This window comes from Petromyzon marinus, chromosome 1 (assembly GCF_048934315.1).
Source record: "Petromyzon marinus isolate PM22_M1 ecotype Great Lakes invasive population chromosome 1, UKy_Petmar_22M1.pri1.0, whole genome shotgun sequence".
NCBI classification, from domain to species: domain Eukaryota; kingdom Metazoa; phylum Chordata; class Hyperoartia; order Petromyzontiformes; family Petromyzontidae; genus Petromyzon; species Petromyzon marinus.
Window position 1 is genome coordinate 18,008,560 of NC_133667.1, and position 16,496 is coordinate 18,025,055.

Here is a 16,496-nt window from a genome sequence, read left to right on the forward strand (position 1 = left end):
TCGATTCTATACAACCCTTAATTGGCAATTAGTGAAACTTGATAAATATAACATATGGCAGTTTCCACTGGTATTAATGGGGACATCGCCATATTTTTACCAACATTTGACCAAAAACTAACAATTGTCAAGATGAGAAAAATGTCATAAAGCGTTACAGCAGGTGATATTTACAGAATTTTAACCATATTAAATGTAACAATAGTCATAGGATTCCACTGGAAGGGTTACGTAAAAAATAAATCTGAATTACCATTAAAAACTGCTTCTTACCATTAAATCCAACTCTGCTTTCTGTCTGGGTCTCCTTGGTTTGACCAGCTGTCTCAGATAACCCAGATGTGCAGGAAGATGTCTGAGCAAATAATGCAGCATGCTCCGTCATGCCAGCTTCCTCCTCCAAACCAACTCCACTTGCAGCTTTCTCACCAACATGCACATTATCAGCTGCGTTCTTCTCCCATTCAACCTTTCCCAATCCAGGGTCTACAGCCTCATTCCTAGCTGCTGAAGAGTCCACTTCCATTTCTTCTTGCTCATCCAGAGGATTTGGTTCAGTTGTCTGTTCTTTTTGTCGGATGGGCTCATTCTGGCAGGATCTGGGCAGAGGAGATTGCCCTTCAGTTGGTCTAAGAACTGAGGGGGCAATCAGGGTTACTGGATCTTGAGCGTGGGAATCAGAAGTTTCCACTTGTGGCTTTTCTGTCCCTTCACAAATCTTCAGTATCTCTTGCTCACTAGCTTCCTCGGATCCTTGGATTTTGTTTAAGCTAAACGAATCACACATGGGCATGAAACAAGCAAATAATACATTAATTTTCAGTCATCGTGTACATGACAAATGTTTCAGAAACAAGAACAATGACAAATAAAATGCTGAAAAGTACAAAGGAGGATGGTGAGATGCATGCTGGAAATTACAAAGAAAGAACAAGGAGTTTGTGTACCTTAGTAAAAACTGTTTTTGGCAGCCATTGTCGGCATCTACAGCTTGGTCCGTATTTCATGTAAGTATTATTCCTAAAGGTAACGAATATGATGTAGACAGCTTTCGGAGGTAGCAATGAGTGCCAGATTGTGATGATACTGGTAGGAAACGTAGTGGACTGGAATCCCAAACGGAATTAATTCACAGGAGGCAGGGGATTAATTGTGTATGTCTGTGGATGTCTGTCCACGTGTATCCGGACACCCGGATATATAACAAATGCGCTCCTAGTGGGCATTACTGGTAGGAAACGTAGTGGACTGGATGCCCAACCGGGATTATCACAGGAGGCAGGAGATTAATTGTGTATGTCTGTGGATGTCTGTCCACGTGTATCCAGACACCCGGATAAAATGGGAGGGGTGGGGCTGGGTGGAGAGGGGAGGGTGGGGAGGGGCTGGGTGGGGAGGGGAGGGTGGGGAGGGGCTGGGTGGGGAGGGGAGGGTGGGGAGGGGCTGGGTGGGGAGGGTGGGGCTGGGTGGGGGGTGGGGAGGGTGGGGCTGGGTGGGGGGTGGGAGGGGTGGGGCTGGGTGGGGAGGGGCTGGTCACCCCGTGGTGCCCTTATAAAACTCAACGTTTAACCTACTCACGCCGGCTTGTGCCCGCCCTCACAGTCAGGCATATTTGCGGAATACACCACGCCGCCGTTGACCCTGGCCATTGACCGAGCAACCCAACGTTCCTACCAGCTCCCTCCGCAGGAATGTGTTATAATGGGAGTTCGAAACAGAACTCGACCAGTCTCTCTGAAGAACGAAAGGATGAAGAGAGAGGGTGAAAGAAGGGGGCTAGCACCTAGCAACGGCCTGGTGCAGACCACTAAAAAGAGGGTAAAACTCAAAACATCCATCAGCCTTGTGTGATCGAGCACACAAATGCCCATGTGCAATAGGCACTGTGGAGTAAAATATCAGAGCGGTTGACGGCTGAACTGAACTAATACACGAACAATTTCTGTGAAGTGTGCCAACCAGCTGAGATATGTAAATAGAACTACAACATGCAGAGTGCAGCAGCCATTGTCTGTCCGATGTCATCATCATAGGTCTGTGTGTCTCAATCAAGAGACAATTCTTTTGCACCTTACGAGGTCAGCTGTAGATTTTTGCAGCACCTAGAATGACTTAGTAGGCCAATCCTTGAGTGGCAATCCTTGCCACAGCAATTGCAAGTGAATGCGGTGGCAGCTCCAGAGGGATTTATTGCTTTTTCTTTACGTCGCTCCCTCTTGGTCTGCCAAGCAGTGTGTATTTTCTCCTCGCCTCTCCTGAGGCCTGTTTTCACAGCCTGCAGCCAGCTGAGTCGGTCGCCGGCAGTTTTCTCCCAGTCATTTGGGTTGATGTCGCAGCTCTTCATGTCCCGTTTACAGAGATCTTTGAAGCGCAGGACTGGGCAACCAGTGGCCCGTGTGTCTGATGCCAGCTCGCTGTACAAGACATCCTTAGGTATTCTGCCATCCTGCATGCGGCGCACGTGTCCAACCCATCTCAGGCGCCTATGACTGAGTAGAGAGTACATGCTGGGAATGTTGGCCAAGTTGAGCACTGAGGTGTTGGGAATGCGAACTTGCCATCTGATACCGAGGATGTGCCTGTGACACACGAGGTGGAATGTGTTTAGTCGATGTTCTTGATGGGCGGATGTTGCCGAGAACTCAGACCCATAGAGAAGGGTGCTAAGGACACATGCCCGGTACACTTGTACTTTGGTGTTGAGCGTTAGGGATTTGTTCTCCCACACTCTTTTGGTCAACCTGAACATAGATGTAGACATCTTCCCAATGTGCTTGTCAATCTCTGTGACAAGGAACAAATTGCAGGTGATGGTGGAACCCAAGTAGGTGAAGTCCTGAACGGCTTCCAGGGTGTAGCTGCCAATGTTTATGGAAGGGGTGTCTCTGACATCCTGGCCCATGACATTGTTTTTTTTCAGACTGATTGTCAAACCAAAGTTGTTATAGGCATTGGCAAGGTGGTTGATGAGTGTCTGCAGACCTTGTTCTGTGTGAGCTGTCAGCACAGCATCATCAGTGAATAGGAGTTCTCTGATGAGGCCTTTGCGGACTTTGGTTTTTGATCTGAGACGGCCAAGGTTGAAGAGTTTGCCATCAGATCTTGTATGGAGAAAGACTCCCTCTTCTGCTGTCCCAAAGGCATGTGTGAGCATAAGTGAGAAAAAGATGCCAAACAGTGTTGGGGCAAGCACGCAACCCTGCTTTACACCGCTGAGTATGGCAAATTCCTCTTAGGTGGTGCCGCTGTGCTGTATTGTTCCTTGCATGTCGTCATGGAAAGAGGAGTGACTGCCAGCAGCTTCAGTGGGCAGCCGATCACTTTGAGGAGTTTGAAGAGGCCTCCCCTACTGATGAGGTCAAAGGCTTTTGTAAGATCAATTAATGACAAGTACAGGGGCATTCTCTGTTCTTGAAATTTCTCCTGTAGCTAACGCAAGGAGAAGAGCATGTCAATTGTGGACTTTCATGCTCTGAAGCCACACTGAGCTTCAGGATACGTCCTCTCAGCTAGTATCTGTAACCTGCTGAGGACCACACGGGCAAAGGGTTTCCCCACGATGCTCAGCAGGGAGATGCCACGGTAGTTATTGCAGTCCCCACGGTCACCGTTGTTTTTATATAGGGTGATGATGTTGGAGTCTCTCATGACTTGAGGCACTGCTCTTTCTTCCCAACACTGACAGATAAGTTCATGGAGTTTTGTGAGGATGGCGGGTTTCGCACATTTCAGTGCCTCACGTGTGATGCCGTTCTGTCCTGGGGACTTGCCGCTGGCTAGTGAGTTGATGGCGTTGTGAAGTTCATTCAAGGTTGGAACATTGTCCAGTTCGTGTATCGTTGGTAGGGGCTTTACAGCAGCAAGGGCAACTTCTGACACACCTTGGTCTCATGAGTGGAGCTCTGAGTAGTGTTCTACCCACCTGGCAATTTGCTTTTGTTTATCAGGGGTGATGGCCCCTGTGCTGGATTTCAGGGGAGTAGTCCTCCTGATGGTTGGACTAAAGGCTGTCTTGATGCCTTCATACATGGCACGGATATTACCAGTGTCAGAGGCGAGTTGTATCCTACTGCTGAGGTTCAGCCAGTAGTTGTTGGCGCAGAGTCTGGCGGTTGTTTGAGCTGCACTCCGGGCAGCTTTCAGAGCCCCCAATGATCCTATACTTGGAACTTGCTTGTACTTCAGGAGCGCCATGCGCAGTCTCATGAGCAGAATCCGCTTGGAGCCTGCGGTTGGTGGTTCTAGCATGCCAAGGAGTGTGTATTTGACGGAAAACCCAACACCGTGTTGCCTTGGTTCGTTCTGCTGTTTGCCTTGCCAGTAGAAAGTGTAGTCACTCTTTCGTAGTGAGCCACTGCCAGCAAGCTGGGTCTCCTGCAGTGCTGCAATACCCACATGGAGTCTCGCCAGCTCTATGTCAATAACTGCAGTCTTGGGGATGTCCTCAATCTGCAATAGATCTTCAGAGAGTCCAGAACATATTGTATGTACATTCCAGCTTGCAAAATGAAGGGCTGGAACCTTCTTTCCTTTTGTTTTGCTTTTGTCTGGTGCAGGTGTTGCAGCCAAACTTGTCTGGTGATGAACCATAAGCTCCAAGCACCCATTGGAGCAGGTGAGCCGTGGTGGGAAAGCACCTTATTGGCCGGGGGCTGCCCAGCTTGAGGCGGGCGGTAGCTATCCATTGGGGTGCAATGACCCGTCCCACTTTTTTACGGCAATCTAAAATGAGCTTATAACCCGTGACTGCTGCCATCCGTGTTTCTTGGCCACGATTAGGTGGCCGAACAGTGTCCTCTCCCCATTTTTGCACATCTTGTTGGCACAAAGCCCGGGCAGGTTATTCTTGAAATCCTGGGTTGCCCATGCGTCAAGATCCCCCCCTCAAGCCTTGTTGGTGAGATCCAAAGGAGTGCGTAGCACGATGTTTGGTACCAGTTTGGCTGCAGGGGCTGCCGGGAATGTGCCGCTGTGCATCACAAAACCGCCTAAAGGGGTCCCACTCCTGATTTTCTGTAGGGGTTTACTCCCTTAGCCATTGACTCTCCCGAGACACTCACAAGGCAGTGAGAAAACTGCGTAACCCTGGGAGGGGCCGTTACCAGGTACTGACAGCCAGTCCAGCTGTGCCTGAGACTCACGTAAGGCAGGGTCGTCACACCCTGAGGTAGTTTATCGCAAACTACCCGCTACCCCACGTAAAATGTGGCAAATACAAGGTAAAGATATGCAGCTCTTGATGCAAATAATAGAAAGGTACCAACTTGGGCAAAAACGGGGCAATATCCACATCACTTTGTCTGGCTGGAAGTTCATGAAGGGAGGGTGGTTGAGTAATGGCTGAAGCTCCCCAATCCTTCGGATTGCTGATGGCAACCAAAAATAAGATTTTAAGAGTCTTGGCCAATGGCTCACACAGTAGGCAAGTAAGAGTGTCTAGCACTAGCCTAAGGTCTCATGGGAACATGGCCATGACCTCTAAAAGACACAAGATCAGCACCAAGCCGACCAGCCTGGCTTCCACAGGGTCGTAAAAAGCTGAGATTGTGGAACTACAGACCCTTATGTAAGACGTAGAACTCCCAGCCTGAAATTCCTACTGGAGGTGAGAGGCAATAGAAGGAATGTCACAGGACAAGGGGTCAATGCCCGCACTCACACACTAGCTGAAGACACACCAGTGACAGTCATATATTCTGCCTATAGCGGGTGTTCTAGATTTAAAGAGGAGATTGAACCTCTTGTGTGAATCCCTGACGTGACAGTCTTAGCTTCTTAACATCCACAGTTAGTCGAAAAGTCCCAATGTCGGGACAGCATATGTCTTTCTTAGTGAACAGATCCTCCCTGACGGGCAGCAACCATAGTGGCCAGGTCACGAGCTCTTGTACATCATTGAACCAGGGGCACCTCATCCAGTATGGAATTATCAGGAGAAATGATGGCCTGTCTATCCTAGCCATCACACACAAAATTAGTGCCTCCAGGGGGAAAGGCGAACAAGCCTGCCCGTGGACAAGCACACCATGAACGTGTGCACTGCCACCGTCTCCTTGCAGCGGAAGCACATGCAGAATTGTGGGGGTTGCCAGTTGTCCCTGCCGGTATCAATGGCGAGATTGGCCGCATATTCCACATCCAGAAAGGCCTTGTTGAAGTAGCCATCCTCTGACTCACAGTCGTAGAGCCTCCATGGCTCCTAAAGAAAAATTTGCTAACATAGGCCATAAAAGCTGCTATGCAGGTAGTCATGTTGACAGTCTGGTGCCCCCGCTTGAACTCTTCAATAGGATCAGGAATGATCTGTAATCTCTCATCCTGCAGGGTGAGGTGGCCAGTTAAGACCTTGGACACCATTGCTGCATCCACGGATGGCATCAATGCAAAGGCTTGCACGTCATCAACTTGGAAGGCTTGGCCTATTTTATCTTGGTCTGAAGACGAACAACACCAGAGAAGGAAGTGAGGAGTGCTTATAGGGCTTGTCTCTAGAATTGAGGCTCATCCTCCAGGGACTCCTCCAACGACTCCAGCTTAGGGAACTTGAGACTGCATGCAAATCCTCTTGAGCAGCGAGTACAGAACGTCCCGGGGGAGTTCCCAGTGTCTGGCACGTTCCTCCCCTGTTGAGTCTTCCAAACCCCAGGCTAAGTCAGAAGACAAACCCAAGCTTTTCGTACTGTGCCTCGTGCAATCCAGCCTAGAAAACTGGTGTAGCTCCTGCTGGACAGCCCGGCGCATAAGCCCAGTATCCTCGCTCAGCTTTGGCAAAGGCTCTGGATTGCCAGACTCGTCATGGATGACCAGCTCCTCCTCAAAGGTGGAATTGCCTGACAACAGCTGAGGACAAACTCGCTTTCTCACAGGCCAGGGGGTCTCTTGAAGGTCACCTCAGGGGGACTGCATGTAGCGCCACATTCAACGTGGCCCCAAATGCACACAAGTGGCTTGGGAAGCATCAGCGCTATCACCGAAGGAGAGCTGCCAATGAGTATCATTATCGCTGCAGCGCGGCGAAGTAGCGAGGAGCTCCCAAGCAGTACAGTTGTAAGGTAGTGCCAGAGACCCCGATCACGAGTTCTAACCACTTGAGTAAAATGCTGTGGTCAATTGTATCAAAAGCTGCACTAAGATCAAGTAAAACGAGAATGCTTTCTAAAACCTTTATCTGCAGATGTTAGCACATTATTGGTGACACTCACCAGAGCTGTCTTGGTGCTGTATCAAAGCTTTAAACCCTGACTGAAATGGATAAAGCAAGTTAAGGCTAAATGTTGATGAAACCACGTGGACAGTGCATGCTCAAGCCTAATTGTCATGTAATGGTAGCTTAAGAAGAACCAAGTTGAAACGGATGACCATCACAAAAATGCAGTGATGAGATCAGCCCAAGTTCAGGAAGAAAATGGGTTGTGGTATTGCATGACCTTGAGGATTTGGTTTGGCATAGAGAGGCTTTATTATAGGATTGTATAGATCACGGCTGAAGATGATGTATGTTCAATCGGTATTTGGGTGTCCAAGTTATTTTATTTATACAGGATGGTCCAACAGGATTCATAGGGTTATTTCCTTTGTTTTAACACTGGCATTAAAACATTTTAACTGTTTATTTTTTAAGGGTTAGTATTATCTATTATCATTCATAATATCTATTGTTATTTTCCCTGTAAAGTCTCCATAAATGTCATTTACAAAACTCGACGAATGAATTCAGATGAAACATAATTGCTGAATGTTCAAAGATTATACCTGTAATCTTTTTTTTTTTAAGTCCGGAATGAATTTAAAAAGATTATTCGTGCATGCATTAATGTTAAAAGAATTCCGTTTGAAAATTTGTTAAAATAAATTAAATAACACAATGTAAATTGGTAAAATAAAAAAATACCCTTCGTGCTGACTTTTGGGCTACTCTGTGCAAAGATGGATTCTTATCAGGCCCCACGGCATGAAGTGCTGTTTCCAGCCGCTATCTACCTCCAGTCTGGCCTCTTCATGTGTTGTGAAGACGGGACATTCCCCAAAACATCATCTATTATGTTTACATTTTAAGAGTGTTATTTACGAATATACTGAGCTTGTTATTTATAAATGTGTTAAAGTTATTGTAGGTCAATTGTATTCAAGTCCTAAAATGCAACCATATTATGGTACACCATGATAGGGTTATTATGCAAACCAATTTCCATACACCACATTTTTCTAACTAGCACGATAGCTTTTTATTTGGATTTTGCAAGACCATACCTAGAAGATGTAGCATTGTTGGTTGTTTCAATGACAGTACCATCTTCACCACCCTTACGGGCCGCAGATTGCACTGTAGGTGGCCTGCAACAACAGCATTCGCCAATAGCATATAAAAAGCAAGCCTCAAAAGGTATAGAGTACAGACCCTTTGAAAGTTGATGTCAAACAATTGTACGATTGAGACATGAGGGCACAGCATCAGACATAATTATAATGAGCAAATGAGACTTCATTATAATGAGCAAATGTGGGTAGTATTTAGTTAGATAAGCTCAAATGGATAAATACACTCAATATCATGTTATGCCTTTGTGAACATTTGAATGGTATGATGGTCACAAAATTATTTCTCCTGAAAAGGCAGAACTTTTTAATCAACACTATCAATCATTTAAACTTTAGAAAAAGTCAGTTAGTAATATTTTTCAATAAAGACCATATTAATTACCTTTAATTTCACATGTTTTGCACAAAATTTGGTAACTTAATCATGGAAAAGACTTCAAAGCTCAAAACTACAGCAGTCCTCCAGTAATGTGGTGATATTGGGGGATGACATCACAGATCCTGTATTCAAAGGCACACCCTGGAGGTTCAGAATCAGAATGTTTATTTATCCTGGAGGAATCCAATGAGCTATGAAGCTCTTTTTCACCGATGTTCAGTAAGGGCAGGTCAGCAAGTTACATCAACAATACAAAAAGATAAGTGCAAGATGGAGAAAAATGTAAGCAAGTCGTTTAAAATGCATAAAAATAAAGTTTATAAGTACAAATTGCACGAGTGCATAAAGCCTGCCTATTGTTCAACACCAAATGCCAGGGTCAAAGTTGTCAAAAGTGGTAAGTTAGATTTATAATCCGGAGAAATATGTTCACGGAGATGTGGTGTGCTGCGGATTATGTGAGGAATTAGCTGCGTGATTCCATTAATTCGTGAAATATTTGCGGATTTGAGGACAAGCACGGCACGTGACTAGCGGCTAAATTGCGTTGCAATCGACGTTTCGATTGCAACACAATGATTGCTTGTGTTGCAATCGAAACGTCGTGATTTATTTATTTCTATTTTTTATTTTATTCTTGTTTATTTGTATTTATTTTTTTCACCTACGTGACTTTACCGAAAGAACCAAAGAGTATAAACCCTTACATTACTTATTCAAACGTGTTATATTACATTTATTTGGGTATCTTTTGTTATCTTTTTTCCTACTTATTTCATATTTTTTCTGCAAATTGACCAAAAAATTACCCCCAGGAATGTACCCAAAATTATGTCAATGGAAAAATAAATTTCGATTTACATTTTCGTGACGAATGTCCCATTTTCCAGGGACTTACCATATACATTCCAATGCATTATTTATATTGCATCATCTTTTTGATTAATTGTGCCAAGCAGGTTACAACGCCAATGCGATGCTTTCAAACAAGTTTTAAAATAGTTAATTGATTAATATAATGAGAATAACATTTATAGCAAGTCTAAGGTTGAACAACAAACTTAGAAATACTGGCCTCGATTCATCTTCTACGAACTCTTCCATTTGTATTTCTGGTTCTGAAAAAAACAACAACAAAAGCATTACATAACATTTTAAACATTACGTAATAAAAGTGTATGCAGGTAGTGAATGTCTTCTTTCACAAACACATTCGAGAACACACACAGATTGAAGGCATTTTTTGCTGTGAAGTAATTGGGCTTGGCCTGGACACATCGCTGGAACATTGAATTTGCATCCACTGGGGAGCATGCATCCGAGGGGATGTTCATCGCAAAGATGGAGCAACAAAATCCACTCCTTTGCTGGTGCGAGGCGGATGTTTGCATTGTAGGCCCATTGGAGATGGCGCAGGCTTGGGGATGTCTTTCATCTAGTCGTGGGCTGGTTATGGCTGATGGCGATGTATTTAAACAATTATATATTACAGAAACATTCCTTTCACAGTCAGCGTATATTATTAAGGATTTGCGTCTGCACATTTGTGGCAAGACCACAGTGCATAAAGGGATCACAGGGGTGATGTTATACCTGACAATGAATCTGATGACCTCTCTCTGCATGTGTCATAAACAAGTATTTTTTGTGAAACAGCGAAAAAGACAAAAGAAGGTAAGAGAGTGAAAGAAAAGTCTGCTATGTCTAGCTAAGCTATTCAAGTTCTCCAAATTCTGGGTCCCATGCTAATTTCTGCTGGCCCTGATGCTCCTTATTTTTTTTTACTTCAGGTAAACAGGAAATATTTAATAATTTTAAGGCATAATTTAAGACTATACACTAATTTTGCTTACTTTATGTGTGCCTGTTATGCTCCTGTTTTTGACGATACATAAAATTTACCATGAGACGAGGTCAAAAAATTGTGACCCTGGTGGTGGACCACCCTGGGGAAATGTGGGGGCAATGGAGAGGGACAGGGCGAATGGGGAAGAGGCTGAATCATAGTGAGGAAGGGATGGAGCTCACAAGAGAGGGGGCTGGGCCAAGGGAATAAGAGGTGGATGCACAATGCTTAGCCTCATTATCTGCATGTGTCCATAGGACGAGCTGTCACAACATTTACATTAACATTCTTAGTCATGCATAATCAAATTAGCTCAATGTGAGCAGAAACCAGAGGTCTATGGTCTTACTCTTTAGTTCTTTCGGTAAAGTCACGAAGGTATAAAAAAAGAAAAAAAAAATAATCACATTAAACCAAGGAGTATAGATCCCTGCAGTCACGAAAACTTCAAGTCTATGGTCTTGACACATTTGGAATGAGTGGTACGCCACCTGCTGGCTAAATCACACTACTCCATATGCTTATGAAACCTTTGAATGTGGAGTCAACCTCTTTTACAAAATGTAATAGGGGAGTGATGATAGTCTGAGAAGTGCCTGTGGTGAGAGATGTCAGGTGAGTGTCTAGTGAGTGTGAGGTGTCAAGCAAGTGATGTATAATAAATGTCTGGAGTGTGGTGTATGAGTGAGTGGTGTATGAGTGGTGTACGGTGTGTGGTGAATATCAGGTACAAGTGGTGAGTACCCGGTAAAAGTACCTTGTAATTGGTGAGTGGTTACAGTCTGATGAGAGGTGTGAGTCTGGTGAATGCCAGGTGAGGAGTGTCTGGTGAATGTCTGCTCTCGTTGAATTATGAGTATTGGGTGATGTCAGGTAAGTTGAGTGTCTATTGATTTTTTTCTAGGCATCAGTTGAGTAGGTAACTGTTGAGTGTGGGTAGTGTCTGATGAATGTACTTGCTTATAGGCGAGGGGTGACTGATATCTATTGAGTGATTGTCAAGTCAATGTGGATTGCTGAGTGTCTGGTGCACATGGCTTTCGCATGATGCAATTCTTTAATGACATCTAACAATGCTACTTTTTTAGAGTAGGTGATGCAAGATACATTATTTGTTAGATGTAAAGCGTTTATTTACGATGGAATGTTTACTCATGCCAAGCTGTTTATGCTAGTAAAAAAATCTTCATTTGTCAACTTTCTTAACACTTTCCAGTTTTCCGAGGGAACCACAATGTAAGGGGCAATCTCCAACCATCAAGTATTTCTGCCATTTATATGCTTTGAATGGCCAGTGATCAAAACATCAGCCTATTATACATTTTCTTGTTATGATGCAGTGCTAATGAAGAATATGGGGAGATTTTTATTTTGATCAAATGTACATTGCCAGAACTGTATGACCAAGTATAAGCTTATATAAAGCCATCGCCCATCGTCTATATTTCTCAACGACAGCTTACTTTTTAGGCTGAAGTGGGGCTGTTCCTCATTGTCAATGGGTGTTGAAGTGATTATCTGTGCTGGTTCTAGGCAAGTCTTCTCATGCGCCTTCCCCTTAATTTGCTCTCTCGTCTTCTCTTCTTCCCTGACACTCTGCTTCTCCTCTTGCTGGATTCTTTGCATTTCTGGAAAGCTCACGTCCTCTTGGTTACCCTGTATCTGCGGGGTTAAAGGGCTTTCAGGGACCCCCCCCTGGCTGGTGAGGTCCCCTCGCGCACCCTGGCTCCGCTGGGAGGAAGGGCTAGGCTGGGCTCCCTCCTGTGAAAGGTTTCTCTTGCTGTCATCTCCGGCCACTACGTCGCTTGCTGCGGAGGGGGCCCGGGGAGGCTCTGAGCCACCTGCGGCAAAAAATAAATTATCGTTAGTCTTTTTTCTGGAAATGTTTAGAAGCAGTTGTCTTATCTGGGAGATATATTTGGCCCAATTTTTGCCTTGGAGAAAGGCAATTTTATTTAAGTGTATGTTATTCTTCATCTCCTTGGTGTGTGCAAACATTTTTTTTTAAAGGGAGCAAAATTTGATCAAATAGGTCACTTGGTTGGTTATATGCAAATTAATTATTCATCAATATTTGTATTGCTTGCATTACAAGTGATATATAATCGGGTAAAGTTTATTTAATTATTTTGTTTGGTAGCAAAACTAGATAAGTTGCATGCCTCATTATAACATAACTTATACAATTCATCATTGCCACCGGAATCAAGGTTTGTTTTACATGGTATCCTGCCTTACCAAGCATAGGCACTGCCCTGAATCTTTAAATGCCATGTCTATCCTGTTTGATTACTTTTAACACCTTTGCTGGACAGTAAATGTCAACCAGTAATTGTATTCCTTGGTACGCTAGCCTCAACAGTGTCTTCGGTATACAGAAATTACAACTTATGTTCGTCAAATCTCTGACAATAAAAGTGTGTTGAAATATCGCTCTACACTTGCCCATACAAGCCTAAAATATAGTATATTTGCTTCTCTTTCTCAATGTACAACTAGTAGGCACATCGGTTACCCAACACCAGTCGATGTTAGTGATCATATCACACGTCATTAGAAGTAGTTAACCCACCAATGGGTGTGCTGTGTCGGGGAGCAAGTCGCATTTGCCGGATAAGAGGTGGGGTGATGTTGGCCTGCAGCCGGATAACTTCACCCTCTTTTGGCAAAGTAAAGTGGAACTGCACTTCTGTACACAACAAAACAAAACTTGTGAAGAAGCACATGCAATAGTGATCATGCAGAAATAATTAAACAAAAAAGCTGACATGTATGACAAAACTATTCATGTTGAAAGTAGAGACACGAAACTGAAAAAATATAAAAATTATTCATAATTTAGCAAAACAGGTTTTTCCAAAAGAAAATTATTCAGAATTAATGAGCCTGATTCTTAAATTAAAGAAACGCCACACTGAAAGGTCACACAATTTCCTTTCACACTTATTCTCTTCATTTCTCAGAAACTATGAATTTATAACTTGGGAGAAGTCTCATTATAGACAAATCAGCTGTCCCATCTGGGAGGGAACAGAATGTGTGTTAGCATTACAGCGTTGTCATTGCTGAGAATTCCAAGTGTAGGGATGATTTTGAAATTGGCAAATAGGCCACTTCCTCTTTTGGCACCTTTGTAAATTGTAAAACATATACAGAAGATGAAAACATCAAGACTGCGTCTACTTTTGTTTCATCCAATTTTACACCCATGTGGGTCACATCAGCAATGCTCATTGAATCCACCAGCCCTTGCTCCAAAATTAAGTCAGGCCCCAGGTCCAATAATTTAGACAACATACAAGTCAGTGGCTGTGGGTGGCAATCAAGTTGTATGCATATGCATTTCACAATGTGTTCTGGAGAATGTAAGTAACCAAATAGATACGCAGAATATACATAATCATGTCTCTCCACATAAGGAGTGAAGTAGAAAGACAGACAAGGAATTTTGATAACTACAATATTTAACCCCAATTTAGAAAGCCTTCACAATACCTCGTCATCTACCTATTTAGTTCATCGTTTGGGCCCCAAACTGCTTTGTTTTCGTGCTAGGTATACATATTTTGTTTTCCAGATGCGTCCCTCCAACAATTATTTTATAGAAAATCGCTTGTATGCGACTGTTTTCCTCATACATATTTAATCTACCTTTGTAGCCTTCTTTGTTATGCTCAATTATTTCTAGAATTAATCTTCATTTTATGTTGACTATGCTATGAAGAAATAAAGAGGCGACTAAATTTTTTCCTAATTTGTTTATAACTTCATTCTCCAATCCAACTATGGGAAATATAGCTCCTAATATTGCTCTGAGAACCCTCTTTATTGTTGCTTATACAGTTGTGGACAAGATTGTGCCAGTAACCAAATGAAAATGTTAAACATTGTACAAAATATAAAGAGGCAATGAAAGTGCTAATATGGGTATATTTATATTTCCCCTTTTTGAACAAGTGCATCCATGGACATACATATTTATTGATTAGATTGCAATGTATTATTTTCAGTTATTAAACACCTGTTCTATGCATGTGCATACCCACATCCACACACAAAACTGGAATGCACACCTGTATGTCTGTGAATGTACTCGCATACCATTAGATGATGAACAGGAAAGGTTAGCCTTATTGGTCTCTTCTACTACTGAGTTATCACCATCATCTTCAGACGAGGACAGCTTGGTTGCCCCTGCTGCTTGTTGTTGCGATGTTTCATGTTCCAGGACATTTCTTACTTCAGCCTCCACAGCTCTACCCTGAAAGCCACCTTCAGATTCTTCCAACCTTGGTTTGTTTTGTGATATCTGCATCTCTTCTGCATCCTTGTTCACAGCTTTACTTTGTGAGCAGACATCTTGAGCAGACCCTTTAGGCTGTGCTGTTATAGTTTCGCTTTGGAAATGCTGACTTTCTGCAGCGTGCTTTTCAAGCACTAAAGCTTCTGTATTTTGGGTTTCGTTGTCAATTATCATCAAACTACATTTTTCAGACGTTCCGCTTTCATTTAAAATTAGTGACCTTGTTTGGGGATCGACTGGTGCCGTGGAGTTCCCATTTTGGATGCTTTTTCCTGACAAGTTGCTGACACTGTTGTCCACGATGACTGATGAATCGGTTATTTGTGATTCAGCTTGGGATTCTGACAGTGACAGGTGGAGAGCCACATCAGCTCCTGTGTCATCTTCACAATCCCCTGATGAACCGTCCACCTCCACCTCCAGTGGGCTCCGAGGGTCTTGATTTTTGACAGTCGCCTCATCACTAACTTCTAGACATTTAAATTTTGGTTGTGATGACAAACTTGTGTTGGTATCCATAACTTTTTCAACTTGCATGGCTTCAACTGCTTCCGAACCTTTTTTAAGCTCCGATTGTGAATTTTTATTTTGTTCAGGCTGATCAATTTTTACATTACTAGTTTCTAAAGAAACACAATCACTATGGCTAGGCTCTAGTGCAGGAACAATGGCAATTATCTTTGTTTCTTTATCAATATCATGTTTTCCTAAAGCATCTTTGCTCTTATTTGGGGGACAACTCATTTGAGGCTCACTAACCTTAGATTCCATCACCTGTAACTGAGAATCAGTATTCTTTTCCAGTAATGATGAATTATCCCCTGTGAAATCCAGAGCCACCTCCATTTCCTCATCAATCTGTGTTTCTTCATTTGGTTCACTGTCCTGATCCTCGGAAGTGTCCTCTTTCGCAGTTGAGCATAAATGCAAATTAACAGATGGCCCAGATTCAATTTGTATTTCCTTCGTGTCACTGGCCAATTTGGATGGATCACCTTGACCATGCTTTAGAGGCATTTCAGATTTATTCAGAGGGTCGGTTGTTGCTTCTGGTTGGTTGTTTTTATCTTCAACTACATCGGACTGGCTGACGTGTTTGGTGTCTGTGTCCAGCTTGTCTGATGGTATTTGGCTGGTTTGCAAATTTTGAGACTCCTGCTTAGATATAAACTGCTGCAGGGATGCTAGGTGGTCCAACTCCGTGTGTTCTTCACTGAAAAGCTGCAAGTGGAAAGACGCGTCTCCTCCTTTACTGGTATCCAGATTGACATCCGATACACTTCGCACTGTAGTTATTGGCTCCGTTTCCAATGGTGTGTCCACAGGCTTTGGGACATTGGAGGCTGAGGGATTGATACCATCTGCAGGTGTTGGAATAAAAATGTCCTGGAAAGTGAATTCGTGAGAATTAACGTCAAGGTACAATTACAAGACCTTAGCAATAAAAATATATGATTAGAAAAACTAAGCTCTGCTTGTTCTTCAAGACCACTATACTAAAACTTTCAGGTCATTTACATCGATATTAAAATTTTAACTGTGGGTAAAGACATGGATTGGCACCTCTACCTTAGCCGTACAAGCATCCTCACAGGCAAAGACAATGATTCCCAGTGTAGCCTTAACAGACTGTGCTGTTAGCGATCACC

The 16,496-nt window shown here is 43.4% G+C and overlaps 1 protein-coding gene across 4 annotated transcripts in view; it reads right to left on the reverse strand.

The window, feature by feature from the left end:
* TP53BP1 (tumor protein p53 binding protein 1) overlaps nucleotides 1-16,496 on the reverse strand; it is an 82,795-nt gene that overhangs the window by 44,162 nt on the left and 22,137 nt on the right. For 3 of the 4 annotated variants that reach the window (XM_032962866.2, XM_032962778.2, XM_032962698.2), the window contains exons 11-16: nucleotides 14,646-16,233; nucleotides 13,117-13,233; nucleotides 12,008-12,385; nucleotides 9,774-9,816; nucleotides 8,251-8,334; nucleotides 274-770 (exon numbers count right to left, since the gene is read on the reverse strand). In XM_032962866.2, the coding sequence (XP_032818757.2) occupies nucleotides 274-770; nucleotides 8,251-8,334; nucleotides 9,774-9,816; nucleotides 12,008-12,385; nucleotides 13,117-13,233; nucleotides 14,646-16,233 (2,707 nt within the window). The remainder of the gene's footprint in view (nucleotides 1-273; nucleotides 771-8,250; nucleotides 8,335-9,773; nucleotides 9,817-12,007; nucleotides 12,386-13,116; nucleotides 13,234-14,645; nucleotides 16,234-16,496) is intronic. The other variant, XM_032962955.2, reaches the window with a different exon arrangement.